We start from the raw sequence: 16113 nt of genomic DNA, 5'->3' as shown, positions 1-16113 counted from the left end.
ACAACCTCTCCCTCAACATCAGTAAGACCAAGGAGCTTGTAGTGGACTTCAGGAGGAAAGACAGAGAACACAGCCCCATCACCATCAATGGAGCACCGGTGGAGAAAGTCAGCAGCTTCAAGTTCCTCGGTGTCCACATCACTGAGGAACTCACATGGTCCGTCCACACTGAGGCCGTTGTGAAGAAGGCTCACCAGCGCCTCTTCTTCCTGAAACGGCTGAAGAAGTTTGGAATGAACCACCACATCCTCACTTGGTTCTACACCAGCACTGTAGAGAACATCCTGACTGGCTGCATTACTGCCTGGTATGGCAATAGCACCGCCCACAACCGCAAAGACCTGCAAAGGGTGGTGCTGAACTGCCAGAAACATCATCGGAGGTGAGCTTCCTCCCTCCAGGACATCTATAACAGGCGGTGTGTGAAAAAGCTCGGAGGATCATCAGAGACTCCAGTCACCCGAGTCATGGACTGTTCTCACTCTTACCATCAGGCAGGCGGTATCACAGCATCAGAACCCACACCAGCCGACTACATGACAGTTTTCTCCCCCAAGCAATCAGACTTCTGAACACCTGATCTCTCATGATCAATATATACTAGCACTGCACTTTATTCATCTATTATCTCACACTGGACTGGCATAATTATATTCTCCACAATAGAACTACAGCATATATATATTTGTTTTGTTGTTTTATATATACTTTGTATTTTTATTGTATGTGCACTCTATATTGTGTGTATTGTTTACTGTACATTGTATATTATATTGTGTTGTGTAATTATGCGTACATTTGATATGTAAATTGTGTTGTGTAAATATGTTGTTTATTGTAAATTAGTATATGTCTCGTCACTGTCATGTCTGCTATGTTGCTCGGAACTGCACACAAGACTTTCACCCACTGTTGCACTTGTGTATATGGTTGTGTGACAATAAAAGTGATTTGATTTGATTGATTTGATTTTCTTCTGATTCTGATGTCAGGGGTCGGCAACCTATGCATGCCAGCATTGGCACGCCAGCAACAGCAAGAGAGGAGTAGACTATTTTGTTTATATAAATTTCACACCAGCATTCCAATTTACATCTTGATGTAATCCTTCCTCATTATCACGCACCATGTTTTTATGAGCTGAATAGGAGGCTAAACAAAAAGTTTAAATGTGACGAGACTGCAGTATACCCAACAGAATTGTGGAGCTGCGTGCAAGCCATTCGCGCATCGTGAGTCGCTCATCCTCTGAAGTCCGTCGTAATAGACTAAAGCGATGTCTGGCTAGCACCGGCTGCATTTAGTCATCATCACTCAGAGACAAGTAGCAGTAGAGTCCGACACCAAGCTGGAACGGAGCTGGATCTGGCCAGCTCTGCTAACCTCTGTATTTGAATCCTGATTGAGACAGGGAAACAAACAGAACGATATTAGCATAGATGCCATTAAATAGAGTTATAGATCTTGAGAAATGTTTCTGCTTCTGGCAGACCTAACTAAAGCAGCCTAATTGTGAGTTGATGGATACATTAGGTGTATGCCTGACTGAATAGATGAGTCTTTAGTCTAGACTTAAACTGACTTAAACAGTGGATTTTAATATTCTAGTAACTATAACAGGCCAGAATTTTGTGATCATAATGAACTTGATGGAAACCTAGACCATTCAAAGCTTTGTACATAGTTAACAAAATGTTTAAATTAATATGAAAATTAACAGATAGCCAATGTAACAATGATAAAATGGGCTAATATGATCATATTTCTTGATTCTAGTCAGCACTCTGGCAGATGCATTTTGAACCAATTGAAGTTTATTGATTGATCTTGCTGGACATCCTCCCAGTAATGCATTACAATAATCTAGGGGGGCATGTGTCGTATCTTAGCTATATAAATTAATGTTTTATATGACAACATATGACATATAACAAATGCAAAAAAGAAAGCAGAATACAGAAAAAAACATATAAAAAGGGGTAGTAAAAGAAAAAGTCTCGGATAAGACTAATTCAAAAGCCACAGAAATATAGAAGTCTTTGTGATGGGTAAAAATTCAAGGCTCTACAGCAGTCCAAAGTCTTTATAGCCTTGGTGTTTCTTACACCCTCCAGTGCTTCAAGATACTAATACTGAACTCAAATTTAAACTGACTGAAATGTGGTGTCTTCTTTGACCATCTACATTTATGAATGTAATATTTACCTAAAATAATAAATTAAGAACATAACCAATTTTATTTTCTGAAGGTTTGTCAGAAAAATAAAAAACTTTCTCTTCAAAAGTAACCTTAACTCCTGTAATATCCCTAAAGATAAGCTCACACCAAGTCACACCAAAACACTTTTGTACAAATACAGTAAAAAAGATACAAGAAGCAAATGTTGAGGTTACAATAAGTACTTACAATGAAAGTGAATATGGACAATTTTTGGAGGGTTTAAAGGCAGAAATGTAAAGCTTATAATTTTATAAAGCACTTACATAACTGTAATTCTTCTGTTAAAACGCATGTATTACTTGAGCTGTAAAGTTGTTTTAATAATAATGTTTACAGTAGTTTTAGGCTTTTACGGTGGTTGACATTACATCGTCATGGCAATGAAGTTGTAAAACTAGCTATATCTTTACATAGAAAAGGTTAGTATGTCCTGTTTACATGTTTATGGCTTGTGGCTATACTTTTGAAACGGTGTGTATTTTAACGTTGAAATATTGGCCCCCATTGCCTCACTGGAACGCAGATTTTTGCTGCTTTTTCTTTTTTTTTTTTAAAGAAAAGGAGGTACGAGACAAAATACAATTTTGTGGTATACAATATAATGCCACAAATGCTGTCGATTGAACTTAATTTTATTGAACCCAGATTATTCCTTTAACTCATGTCTTCTTCCTGGATTCAGAATTCAAATATGATCTAGATGGTTGGTGATAAGATAAAAATTAGGGCCTAGAAAATCATAAATCAAATATGCATCTATAATAGAGCTATCCTAATGCAATTTGAAATGTTGGTAGATATGTTAGATTTACCAGCAGTTGCGTTTACTCTCTATTTAACAAGTTATGGTAAAATGCATGCAATATGTAGTTTTCTAATCCAAACTGTCACATTCACATCAAACACTGCTTGAATGTTGAAACAAATCTTTCTTCCTTTTTTTGTCAAAGACATGAAAGAATATGCAAGGTAAAAGCATAAACATCAATTCTTGATACAACTGCATAAGAAAACATACCAGAACCTCCAGATTTGTGTCTCACTGAAGACTTTATTTTTCGTACACATTTCTTCTCTGCTTATCTTTTTTAATTTACAGTATGTAAACAAGTGAGTTCATAAGATGGGAGGGGAAAAAAAAGGAACATGCCTGCAAGAAGTTCAATCTTTCCTTCACTCCTCTAGATTTTGTCTCTTTTATTTATTTTCAATCAAGAAGCTTTTCATGGATGAAAGACATGTGGAGTAAATCTTTGAATCTTTCCAGAAACTTGGTGACCATCCATGAGAACTAACAATCATATTCCGTTAACGTTTTTGAGCTTGTAAAAACACGCTCTTCATTCCTGATTACCTTTGTATAAAAGGAAACCGATCCTTCTACTGGCACTTCTAAGTGCATCTTTTACATTTAGCGAGAAAATAATTATATTGACCAAACACATTTGTTTGTTTCTGAAGTTTACAAAATTTGATATGTATAAAAAAAGGACAACAGTATCACAGTTGCATATTTCATATCAAAGGGCGTCTCTGTCTTTGTACTAAACAAGTCACAAATTCAAATACAAAATGACATTTTACATAGAAATGAATCAAACCTTTATAGGCATTTTCCTAATTTTGTTTGATGTAGTGAACAGGTGAAGGAAGTGTGTCAACATCGTTTCATGACCACACTTGTAAAGAAAGTCTCTAAACCTTTGTTGAAATGAGTCAATGTCCTTTGGTGTCAACTGCTGACTCAACTCTGAAATGGCACGGTTCTGATGTTATTAAAAAAAAAAGATCTCAGTAACACTCTGGTTATGAGACAGCAACAGAGGAGCTGCCTTTAGTGTTGTCTGTGGAGGGTACTCTGTTTGTGGGCGATGTTCTGTCTCCGGTTGGAGAAGGTTGGGATTTAGGGGACTGTCCTACAGGTTTTCCGGCTGAGTCTGAACTAGCTTCTGTTTCAGTCTCCTGCTGAGATGATGTGGCTGAGGAAAAAGAAAAACAATTGTTTATAAATGGAAAGTGAGAAAGAGAGTGGCTATGTTCAGAATGAAATACTAGCTTACTACTTACTGAATATGGCGTAGTATATAGTGTACTGCCTACTTTTTTTTTTCTAAGAAAATAGTAAGTGAAACAGTAGGCATTATTCCACGAAAAACATTTCAAACAGTAGTATGCTACATTGTTGACCTCATCATGTTGCTGATGCATGTGGTGTCCAGTCATCATCTTGGAAAAACTGATATATTGAATTTTTTATTCAATTTTGAGTAAAAATATGTTAACTTTTTGCAGTCCGATCAAATAATTAAGAATAAAAATGGTCTAGACCATGGCTAATATTACTTCACCGAAAACAAAGTGCAAATTATTTTCTGACTTTTATGCGTACAGAAAAATTTAATCCTAATCACTGTATACATTCTGTATTTTGCCGAAATAGACAAAAGCAGTGAGACAGAATGCTATTACAAACATAGCCAAAGTCTAGCGGTTAGTACACATGTTCCAAGATATTGAGCTGTGGTGCTCCTGTGGGCAATGCAAGTTTGAATCTGGCCTGCAACATTTCCAATTCCCCTCTCTTCTTCTAAACATTTTCTGTCCTCTCTCCACTATCCTTTCAAAACACGTTGTAAAAGTCAAACATTTTTAAGAGAGTGAAAGAAAGTCATAGACACCTGACTGTGTGCAGGATTTCATGTGTTCGGGCCAGTGTGCTTGCTGGCAGGGGTAGTCACAGTAACTGGTGTTCCAGCAGCAGTAGAAGATAGCCTCTTTCTTACAGTTGGCACACCACTGCTTCTTTTTAGTCTCATCTATCACCTGCTGCTTCTCCACCTCCATCTGTTTCTTCACCTCTGACACCAGTCTTTCTCTCTCCTGCTCCAGACTCTGCCTCATTTCTGCCATGGTCAACTCTACATACAGACACGCAGTGGTGGTAAATTAGTGGTGAAAGCTCTGGCCAGGCCATCTATACCAGGAGTTTTCAAACATTTGAATGTCAAAGACCACCATATTTTATGATCCCTTTGCAAGAGACCCCCTCTGTGGGAAAGGTATTATACGATATTATTAAGACTTCTAATTTTCAAAATTAATTAATTGGCTTTTATATTTTCATTGCCCTAAATATTAGTGTTAGATGTATAAACCCAAAGACACCATTTCAATTTAAATGTATACCTGTGTACAAAATCTATATATTTAAAAATATACTGTATACCTTGAATGGACTGTAAAGAATCCGCCAAATGCATACATTCAATTTAAAAAAAGAATAAAATAAAATTATATTTATTTTAAATATATATATATATACCAAGCAGCCACAACATTAAAAACACCTGATTACTGTAATATTGTGTAGGTCCCCCTCGTGCTGCCAAAACAGCACCATTCTGAGATGCTATTCTTCTCACCACAATTGTACAGAGCGGTTATCTGAGTTACCGTAGATATATATTCAACAAGCGCTTTCTAACTATGGCTCTCAATACAATAAAATAATTGCAAATATTATTCCCTGATTTATTTCAGAATTAAACAGTAATACATTTTTACAGTTATTTTTTTCTCTGAACATTTTCTGCAGACCCCTTAGCACCCCCTTGCGGCCCACTGTAGGTCCCCGGACCCCAGTTTGAAAACCTCTGATCTAGACCATATAGGTTTAAGCCCTGGAAAGCGTGATTCATAAACAAATACTACTGTGCTTTGAGCAAGGCTTGTCTCTGTAGTGTACTGTAAGTCACATTGGATAACAAAAATGTCAGCTAAATGGACATAATATTTACTCGCACAAGTATAAAAATAGAGTAGTCAGAATGCTTAATTTTATTTAATCAAATTATACAAAAAATGTTCTGTATTAGGACAATGATTGGATGACAAGAATGCTGATCCAGGAACAAAAAAGGTTGTGTTGATTTAGGAAGATATTCTACTATATATTATGTTATGTTGTGCACACAAGCACATCAAAATTATAGTATAACAGTATATTAAGTAATAGTATGACAATTCTATGGCACTACAGGAATCTCATCAAACAAGTTTTCAGTGCTATTTTGTGTTGTTAATGAAAAAAGAAAGTTACCCAGGTTATGTTTCATCTCCGACAGCTCCTGCTGATGCAGCCACTGCAGTTTCTCAATCTCAATCCTCAACCGCCGGATCTGCACCAAACAACAGAAATCCACAGGGCACATCACATCAGAGCAGTTCTGATATTTTCAAACTGCCAGTGTCCTTGAAAGGATTTTAGCAGCCCATAAACCAGAATTCCAGAAACAACACGAATTGTAAAATTTCAAACCTTCAACATAGGTGACAAAAAGACAGTGACACCGCGACAGAAGACATGTCGGTTTACAATTTACAACTCTTACAAATATTTTTTTCTGAAATAGATTAGCGTTTTGCGTTCACTCGGAATAAAAACTTTTGTGAGGGATTGCAAAACTTACTGCAATGTGTTCCCTTGCTAAAAATTGACCATGGTTTTACTAACCGTATTTTAACCATGATATTCATAGTGAAACCATTGCCTTTGTTTATTTATGAACTGTACAGCTATTTCAGAAATTAAGGATTTTCTCTCAAAGCATTTTGGCTGTGTACTCGCAGAATGACGCAGACACACCAATGCAAAGCTATAAATGCCATCCATTGCATTGGCCACTATGCAGAGCCAACACTGTAGGGGCAGTTCTAGACCATTTTGACTGGAGGGGCTAGGCTGGGCTGGGTGTGCTTGTAGGTTGGCAACTGTATTATACCTTAACTGTCCCCTGCACAATATAAAACATAATTTGCAGTTTTAAAATTTGCGGACAAGCAGTTTGCAGTTGGGCATCGCCTCACACTTTTGGCCGATTTTATAAACTGGATCTTACAGGGCCGTCATTGACTCATTCAGTACTTGGTGTGGGTAGTCAATTTGACAATGTGTTAAAAAAAAAACACAAATCAACAATAACACAGTAAAGCACAAGTGTGTTATTTTGTCGTTGTCCCCTCCCACCAATCCATTCTTTGCAAATTGACTGGGTCGGTGTAAATTGACACTACAAGTCAGTTGAAGGTCTGCCTCAGACATGGTAAATAGTCTGCACTTATATAGCGCCTTAATTCGGTATCGCTATATCCCATAGTGCGATACCGAATTAATTTTAGAAAAAGATAAAGGTATAATTTGTTTGGTCTGTTTACTATGATTTGGGGTCACTGAACTCTAAGTGGGTTGGAAAATGAGAATACCACATTTACCATTCTACCACTCCAATTGGAACCTCCCCTGTCAAGGCAGAAGTATAAACAAGCCTTAAGTAACAAGGAGAAATGACATGATGCACAAAAATGTACAAACCTCTTCAATGGTGTTTCCCGTGGTGCTCTTGGAGAGATCGTTGTATATCTCCGTCATTGTTCCCTTGATCACATCCATCATCTGAAATCAAGATGGAAACACTAAGCAATCAAGGCTAAATTCATTATCCATTTTGAAATAGTTCAGTCATAATTTGAGTAATATTGAATTTTGGACAGGTTCCCTTATTGTAGGATTAATCGGTGATCAATTCTTCAGTGGACATTTGGCTCACCTTGGTGGTGTACTTGGCAATGTCTGCGGCAACATCAGCAGATGCAGGAGGGGTAAGGAAGTCTCCAACCAGACTGGAGGTGGAGGTACCAGATGTTGTGTTAACAGGTGAGGAATCTTTCTGTTGGACAGCTGGTGAAATAACAGAAATGGTTCATATTACTTGAACAGCTCACAATGTTATGTCCAAAAAGTTTGGCAGGTTGCCTTGGTGCCTCACTGCTTATATCAGTTCTGTAGAGCTAAGCCTTCTGGGTATCATAAAGGACCAATAGGTTTATGCATACCCTCTCTCCATGATTTTGTCACACCAATTCTAGTCATTAGATGGAATGAGATTGTCAGAATGTCAGATCAGGAGTTTATGAGAAAGGATCAGAGATTGGCATGCATTTACCTTTGACAGACTGTCTGGTCTGGTAGCGGGTGCTGGAGTTGTTTGCTGGCGTCTGGGGCTCTGATTGATTTTGCACCAGCGTCTGAGGAATCTGCCCACCCTGTTGCTGTTGTCTCTGCACCTTTTGCATGTGCCACTTCTGAGACGACGTCTGGAATTTACTGCCCAGCTGGTTAAACCCTGCAGGCCGCTGAGCCGGCTGTGTGCTCTCCTTGGGCAGCAGAGGGCGCTGTTTCTTCACCACATTGGCAGTGGCTGGGGCTGCAGGAACAGGGTGAGCAGCTGAGATGGAAGTGGCTTGAGCAGTAGATACAGTCATGGCGGTGGCTGGCGGCTTGGTGGCTGATGCAGTTGCGTCTTTTGGAGCAGGATTGGAGGAAGTTGAAGTGTTATCGGTGGATGGAGAAGCTGATATGCTGGTAGATACAGGAGCTTTAACTGAATGTGGGAAAGAACACAACTTACAATCAGACACCTGGTATTAACATCAGTTTCGGGCGATTTGATCACAAGTGGACAGCACTAAATACAGATGTGAATGATAAACAATAATCTGTCCTGAACAAAACAAAATGGCAAAACAAATAGCCTTCAGAAAACTTAGAACATTATTTATTATGTACTGTAGCATTGACTAATTTAATGACACGTTTGGGTGCTTTTTTATCATTTAAGTAAGTCTCTCTGTACTACCATTGTATTGAATGAGACCAACTAGACATTCAGTAAACCCTTTCCTTTTGTTTTCAGCAGAAGAAAGAAAGTCATAAAGGTTTGGAATGACATGGGCATGAGTAAATAATGACAAAATGGACATTTTCGGGTGAATTTCATTATTCCAGAAAGGACCACTTGCTCCTCTGTATTAAAACGAAGGGTTTAAAAATTCACTGATCACATGCAGGTTTTAAAGAAAAATTCCTGTCCAAACTGAAAAAACAAAAAACAAAACATACAGTTCACCTGACATTAACATGCAACACAGATCACGTGAAGCATGCATATCCAAAATACAATGTAAAACATCAACTCAAATAATATAGCTTATCATTCCACACCAAACGTCACGTTTGCAGCGAGATACAAATTTGGAAGTATGGTATATATGGAAACAAAACAGTGTGCTGACTTTGTGGGTTTTTATATTATTTTTGTCCTTTATCAGCATGCATTATCTACCCAACATTAGTTAATATGGGATTTTGTAGTATACAGGACAGTTGTGATGTTTTCAGAAATGAAAATTCATTAAAGAGAAAGAAAAGTACAGAAAAGTAATTCAGAATGCTTAATGGGATGTGTAGCTCATTCATTCCTTTAGAAAAGACTTCTACTGTATGTTTAATATGGTTTATATGTGATGTTTTTCAAATCAATTGGTGTAATGTTGTGATTCATCTCAGGGCTGGTTGAATTGTCTCAAGGCTCAGAAATCTTTATTTAAGATATTACTTAAAGGGATAGTTTGCTATTCTCTCATTATTTACTCAACCTTACCATCCCAGATGTGTATGACTATCTTCTGCATAACAAGAATATCTCTGCTCTGTAGGTCCATACAATACAAGTGGATGGTGACCAAAACTATGAAGCTCCAAAAAGCACATATAGGCAGCATAAATGTAATCCATATGACTCCAGTGGTTTAATCCATGTCTTCTGAAGTGATCTAATCAAATCTAATTTTGGGTGAGAAAACATTTATAGTGAAAAAGGAGTTATATTTTGGTATGTTCTCACCCAAAACTTAGTAGATCTTTCAAGAAGACATGGATTAAACCACTTGAGTCTTATGGATTACTTTAATGCTGCCTTTATGTGCTTTTTAGAGCTTTAACGTTCTGGTCGCCATTCACTTGCATTGTGAGGATCTACAGAGCTGAGATATTCTTATAAAAAGCTTTTGTTTGTGTTCTGCAAAAGAAAAAAGTCATTCACATCTAGATGGCATAAGGGTGAGTAAAGGCCCCTGCACACTTCATACAAAATCGAAGAACGAATGGATGTGACACCAAAAATAAGATGTTTATGCATTCGTTTTGGTGGTTCATAACAGATTTCTAGGGCAAACTTTCAGGAAACTTCTTAACAGCTGCTAAACACATACTTATTGCCATTGAACCATGTCATTGGTAGGTGCGACCTGAAGCGTCACCTATTTTGAGGCCGACAGCTGTTTACGCTGTTCAGTCTGTCAAGATCAGTCAACGTGAACACACCAGCATGCAGAGTTATTAGCGAGATGGTGCACACTAACCTACATCTGTAATCATAAATTAGAATAACAGAGTGTAATCAGTGAATATTATAACAGCCTATAGCATGTTAGCACATTAGCGGCATGTATGCACAATGTAAACATGACAAATTACACATTATCTACTGCATATATATTTCTTTAAATCATCAGAGTAATTAAAACAGCTTCATTTACTGATTTTGTGTCATTTCTACTCATAGAATTCGTCATGAATTCATTGATAACACATTTTAATGTCACATTAGTTGATGTTTTACATGTGGTCTTGAGCGTCCTCATATTTAAATGCACAGCAGTGTGGCAGGTGTCTGAATGTTTGCAAATAGTATGTCATTGCTCAGCTGTTTCTAACTTCTTTTTACCTTAGAACAAACAAAGAACAAGAACTTCTTTGTAAGGGTGCTGGGGCCTTAAATGATGAGAGAATTTTCATTTTTGGGTGAAATATTCCTTGAAATGCTAATGGAGAAAATTAATAGGAAAAATACTTCTGGAACCAAGACTGCTTTGTGTTTCCGTGTGAGTATGTTCATTACAACATGCAGTGATACACTGACATAGCCAGTGATGTATGTAGTCACAAAATCAGAGACTCTCCTCTCAAAATCCAATCACAGGTGGTTACAGGAGATGCATGTTAATGCCAGGTGTAAACAGGGTCTATACATATATAAAAATAAAATCTGATAGAAAAACTAAAAAGAAAGATATCTACCCTCTGTCTTAACGCTTGTCTTGTCTTTAGGTGTGGAGATGGGGGCTGATGCGACCTCTCGCTTGGCTTTCTTCTTCTCCCTTCCTCCTGATTCCTCACCGAGGTCTATCACCAGTTCCCGCTCAGAGTCTGAGTCCATATCCACCTCCGGGCCCGCAGGCCTTCCTTCCTTCCGAGGCTGCGACCTCTCCCTCTGGGTCTGCTGTGAGGGTTTGGGCTTCTCCTGAGAATCTTTCTCCACACCAACACTTAACTTTTCTTTAGTCAGGGGATCTGCAGGTTTCTTGTCCCCGCCAGTTGTCCCTCCACCGGTTGAAGGGACAGTGTTTTGATCTTGTCCTTGAGCGGAAGGAGGTCTGGGTCTCTTTTTGGAGTCTTTGTGGACACTGTTGTTGTGGTTTGTGTTCTTGGGTTTCTGTTCATCATCAGACATGTATTCATTGTCGCTGGATTCGGATTTGTCAGAGTCATCAGATTCGCTGCGCTCCACACGATACACATCATCAGAGATCTCATCGATTCCTGTGGAAAGAGGAAGAACTGCTTTGAGATCATGTTTGATTCATAAGTGAATTCAACACTTTCAAAAATACTGTCATTTTGAAAATGCAACAGAAAATAACCTTTAATCAGTTAACTGGTCATTAGTCAAGTGGTTTTTATTGTCGTTTCAACCATATACAGTTAGTACAGTACACAGCAAAACGAGACAACGTTCCTCCAGGACCATGGTGCTACATAAAAACAACAAAGGACCAACATAGGACCACATGAGACTACACAACGAAATAAAATACCTATATAAACTACCTATATATACCTATATAAAGTGCACGTGCAAACATGTGCAAAAAGTACAGGACAGTACAACAAATTACTGACAATGAACAGGACAATAGACAGTGCAGCGCCAACCAGTACTCAGTAGTGCAAAAGATGACAGTTTCTAAAAATGTAAACATAACATACTATGAGATAATGTTCTATGCACATAGCAGTTATTGAGGTAGCAGACAGTTATAAAGTGACAGTTATTAAAGTGCAACTCAGGACACGTGTGTGTCAAACCAGTCTCTGAGTATTGAGAAGTCTGATGGCTTGGGGAAGAAGCTGTTACACAGTCTGGCCGTGAGGGCCCGAATGCTTCGGTACCTCTTGCCAGGCGGGAGGAGGGTAAAGAGTTTGTGTGAGGGGTGTGTGGGGTCAGTCCACAATGCTGGTTGCTTTATGGATACAGTGTTTTTTGTAAATGTCTTTGATGGAGGGAAGAGAGCCCCAATGATCTTCTCAGCTGTCCTCACTATCCTCTGCAGGGCTTTGCGGTCCGAAGCGGTGCAAGTCCCAAACCAGGCAGTGATGCAGCTGCTCAGGATGCTCTCAATAGTCCCTCTATAGAATGTAGTGAGGATGGGGGTTGGGAGATGTGCTTTCCTCAGCCTTCGAAGAAAGTAGAGACGCTGCTGGGCTTTCTTGGTGATAGAGCTGGTGTTGAGGGACCAGGTGAGGTTCTCCGCCAGGTGAACACCAAGGAATTTGGTGCTCTTGACGATCTCCACAGAGGAGCCGTCGATGTTCAGCGGAGTGTGTTCACCTTGTGCTCTCCTAAAGTCAACAACCATCTCTTTTGTTTTGTCGACATTCAGGGACAGGTTGTTGGCTCTACATCAGTTCGATCAGCCGCTGCACCTCCTCTCTGTATGCTGACTCGTTGTTCTTGCTGATGAGACCCACCACGGTCGGTGTCATCGGCGAACTTGATGATGTGATTCGAGCTGTGCATTGCTGCACAGTCGTGAGTCAGCAGAGTGAACAGCAGTGGACTGAGCACACAGCCCTGGGGGCCCCAGTGCTCAGTGTGGTGGTGGTGGAGATGCTGTTCCCGATCCGGACTGACTGAGGTCTCCCAGTCAGGAAGTCCAGGATCCAGTTGCAGAGGGAGGTGTCCAGGCCCAGCAGGTTCAGCTTTCCAATCAGGTGCTGGGGAATGATTGTGTTGAATGCTGAGCTGAAATCTATGAACAGCATTCGAACGTATGAGTCCTTATTGTCTAGGTGGGTGAGGGCCAGATGGAGGGTTGTGGTGATGGCATCGATCCGTTGAGCGGTTTGAACGATCACGCAAACTGCAGTGGGTCTAGTGAGGGGGCAGCTGGGTCTTAATCTGCCTCATGACGAGCCTCTCGAAGCACTTCATGATGATGGGTGTAAGTGCGGACGGGGACGGTGAGTCGTTGAGGCAGGACACTGAAGACTTCTTTGGCATGGGGATGATGGTGGTGGCCTTGAAGCACGTTGGAACAACGGCGCTGCTCAGAGAGATGTTGAAGATGTCGGTAAGAACATCTGCTAGCTGGTCTGCACATCCTCTGAGCACTCTGCCAGGAATGTTGTCTGGTCCAGCAGCCTTCCGTGGGTTGACTCTACGTAGAGTTTTCCTCACATCTGCTGTGGTAAGACAGAGCACCTGGTGCGTTGGGAGGAGGGGTGGACTTCCTCGCCATCACGTCGTTCTGCACTTCAAACCCGGCGTAGAAGTCGTTCAGCGCATCTGGAAGGGAGGCATCTTTGTCACAGGCAACTGATGTTGTCCTGTAGTTGGTGATGGCCTGGATGCCCTGCCACATGCGCGCGTGTCACCGCTGTCCTGGGCGTGACTGTGGATTCTCTGGGCGTGTGGCGCTTTGCCTCTCTGATTGCCCGTGACAGTTTGGCCCTAGCTGTTCTTAGGGCTGCCTTATCGCCTGCTCTGAAGGCGGAGTCTCGGGACCTCAGCAGCGTGCGCACCTCCGCAGTCATCCACGACTTCTGGTTGGAGCGTGTGGTGATGGTCTTGGAGAAAGTGACATCATCAATGCACTTGCTGATGTAGCTGGTCACTGATGCTGTGTATTCCTCCAAGTTGGTAGAATCGCCATATGTTGCAGCCTCCCTGAACATGTGCCAGTCAGTACACTCAAAACAGTCCTGAAGAGCAGAGATGGCTCCTGCTGGCCAGGTTTTCACCTGCTTCTGAAGCGGTTTTGTGCGTCCTTACCTTAACAGATATGGTAAACATTTCATATATTTAACAAGACATGTCATTTTGAAATGAAATATTGTAAAAAATTATGTCTTTTAAATAAAGTATGATTTTACCATTTATTTTACCGTAAAAATTTATATTATTTTTAAAGTGAAAGTTCACCTAAAAAGGAAAATTCTCTTCATTTACTCACCCTTGTGCCTATCCCAGATGTGTATGACTTTCTGAACACAAATTAAGATTTTAAAATAGCTCTGTAGGTCCTTACAATATAAGTGAATTGTGATTATGCATTTGGAGCTCCAAAAAGGACATCAAGTTAGCACAAAGGAAATTTATAAGACTCCAGTGGTTTAATCAATGTCTTCTGAAGCAATCCAGTTGATTTTGGGTGAGAACAGATTAAAATATAACTCCTTTTTCACTGTCCATCTTGCCATTACAGTCTCTAGGCACAATCATAATTTCAAGCATGATTATAGATAGGTGGCACTACAGGAAGTGTAATCTAGCTTGAATTCATGATCACAATGAGACTGCTGTCAACCAGGGCTTGACATTAAGGATTGTCATGTGCTTGTCCTTTGGAAAAGTAAATTGGTCATTCACTTGTCCGAGTAAAAAGTTACTTGTCCAGTGAGAAAAAAGGGACATTTTTTCAACTGTGGTGTAAATATAATTTTTTCAGAAACAATATTCTCATCAATATTCTTATTCAGTTGTGATACAATAATGTACCAACTTTCATTTACATTATTGTCCTTGGCAAATCAAATAACAGGTAATTAAAAGGAAAATTCATCCAGAAATTTAAATTCTGTCATGATTACTCAACCTCATTTTGCTCCAAGCCCACAGAAGGAAATACAAAAGGCAGAATGTTAGCCCCAGTCACCATTCACTTTCATCCATCTTTGTCCATACAATGAAAATGAATGGTGACTGAGACTAACATTCTGCCTAACATCTGCCTAACATCTCCTTTTGTGGTCCATGGATGAAAAATGAATATCATATATGCATTAGGTGAGTAAGTTCTGACAGTATTGACATTTTTATGTCCTGATTATACTTTGTGATCAGTTGAATGCCACTTGGTGAAATAAATACCAATTTCCTTCCTAAACTGCAAAATCTCTACATTATTCCAAACTTTTGGCCACCTGTATATATATACTGTATATACACTCACCTAAAGGATTATTAGGAACACATGTTCAATTTCTCATTAATGCAATTATCTAATCAACCAATCACATGGCAGTTGCTTCAATGCATTTAGGGGTGTGGTCCTGGTCAAGACAATCTCCTGAACTCCAAACTGAATGTCAGAATGGGAAAGAAAGGTGATTTAAGCAATTTTGACCGTGGCATGGTTGTTGGTGCCAGACGGGCCGGTCTGAGTATTTCACAATCTGCTCAGTTACTGGGATTTTCACGCACAACCATTTCTAGGGTTTACAAAGAATGGTGTGAAAAGGGAAAAACATCCAGTATGCGGCAGTCCTGTGGGCGAAAATGCCTTGTTGATGCTAGAGGTCAGAGGAGAATGGGCCGACTGATTCAAGTTGATATAAGAGCAACTTTGCCTGAAATAACCACTCGTTACAACCGAGGTATGCAGCAAAGCATTTGTGAAGCCACAACATGCACAACCTTGAGGCGGATGGGCTACAACAGCAGAAGACACCACCGGGTACCACTCATCTCCACTACAAATAGGAAAAAGAGGCTACAATTTGCAAGAGCTCACCAAAATTGGACAGTTGAAGACAAAAAAATGTTGCCTGGTCTGATGAGTCTCGATTTCTGTTGAGACATTCAGATGGTAGAGTCAGAATTTGGCGTAAACAGAATGAGAACATGGATCCATCATGCCTTGTTACCACTGTG

At 39.8% G+C, this 16113-nt stretch overlaps 1 protein-coding gene across 7 annotated transcripts in view; it reads right to left on the bottom strand.

Annotated features, from left to right (window-relative positions):
* Nucleotides 1-1993: 1993 nt before the first annotated feature.
* Nucleotides 1994-16113, bottom strand: part of LOC127628725 (protein kinase C-binding protein 1-like) — a 33949-nt gene continuing 19829 nt past the window's right edge. For 3 of the 7 annotated variants that reach the window (XM_052105556.1, XM_052105558.1, XM_052105559.1), the window contains exons 14-20: nucleotides 11199-11720; nucleotides 8224-8661; nucleotides 7828-7958; nucleotides 7593-7673; nucleotides 6321-6399; nucleotides 4900-5139; nucleotides 1995-4200 (exon numbers count right to left, since the gene is read on the bottom strand). In XM_052105556.1, coding sequence (XP_051961516.1) covers nucleotides 4028-4200; nucleotides 4900-5139; nucleotides 6321-6399; nucleotides 7593-7673; nucleotides 7828-7958; nucleotides 8224-8661; nucleotides 11199-11720 — 1664 coding nt within the window. In that variant the 3' untranslated portion in view covers nucleotides 1995-4027. Of the gene's footprint in view, nucleotides 4332-4899; nucleotides 5140-6320; nucleotides 6400-7592; nucleotides 7674-7827; nucleotides 7959-8223; nucleotides 8662-11198; nucleotides 11721-16113 lie in introns of all 7 variants that reach the window. The other 4 variants (XM_052105560.1, XM_052105557.1, XM_052105562.1 and 1 more) reach the window with 3 other exon arrangements.

Source organism: Xyrauchen texanus, chromosome 35 (genome assembly GCF_025860055.1).
Source record: "Xyrauchen texanus isolate HMW12.3.18 chromosome 35, RBS_HiC_50CHRs, whole genome shotgun sequence".
In the NCBI taxonomy this organism is placed as follows: domain Eukaryota; kingdom Metazoa; phylum Chordata; class Actinopteri; order Cypriniformes; family Catostomidae; genus Xyrauchen; species Xyrauchen texanus.
The sequence above is the reverse complement of the archived record's forward strand: the minus strand, read 5'-3'. Positions and strand labels throughout refer to the sequence as shown.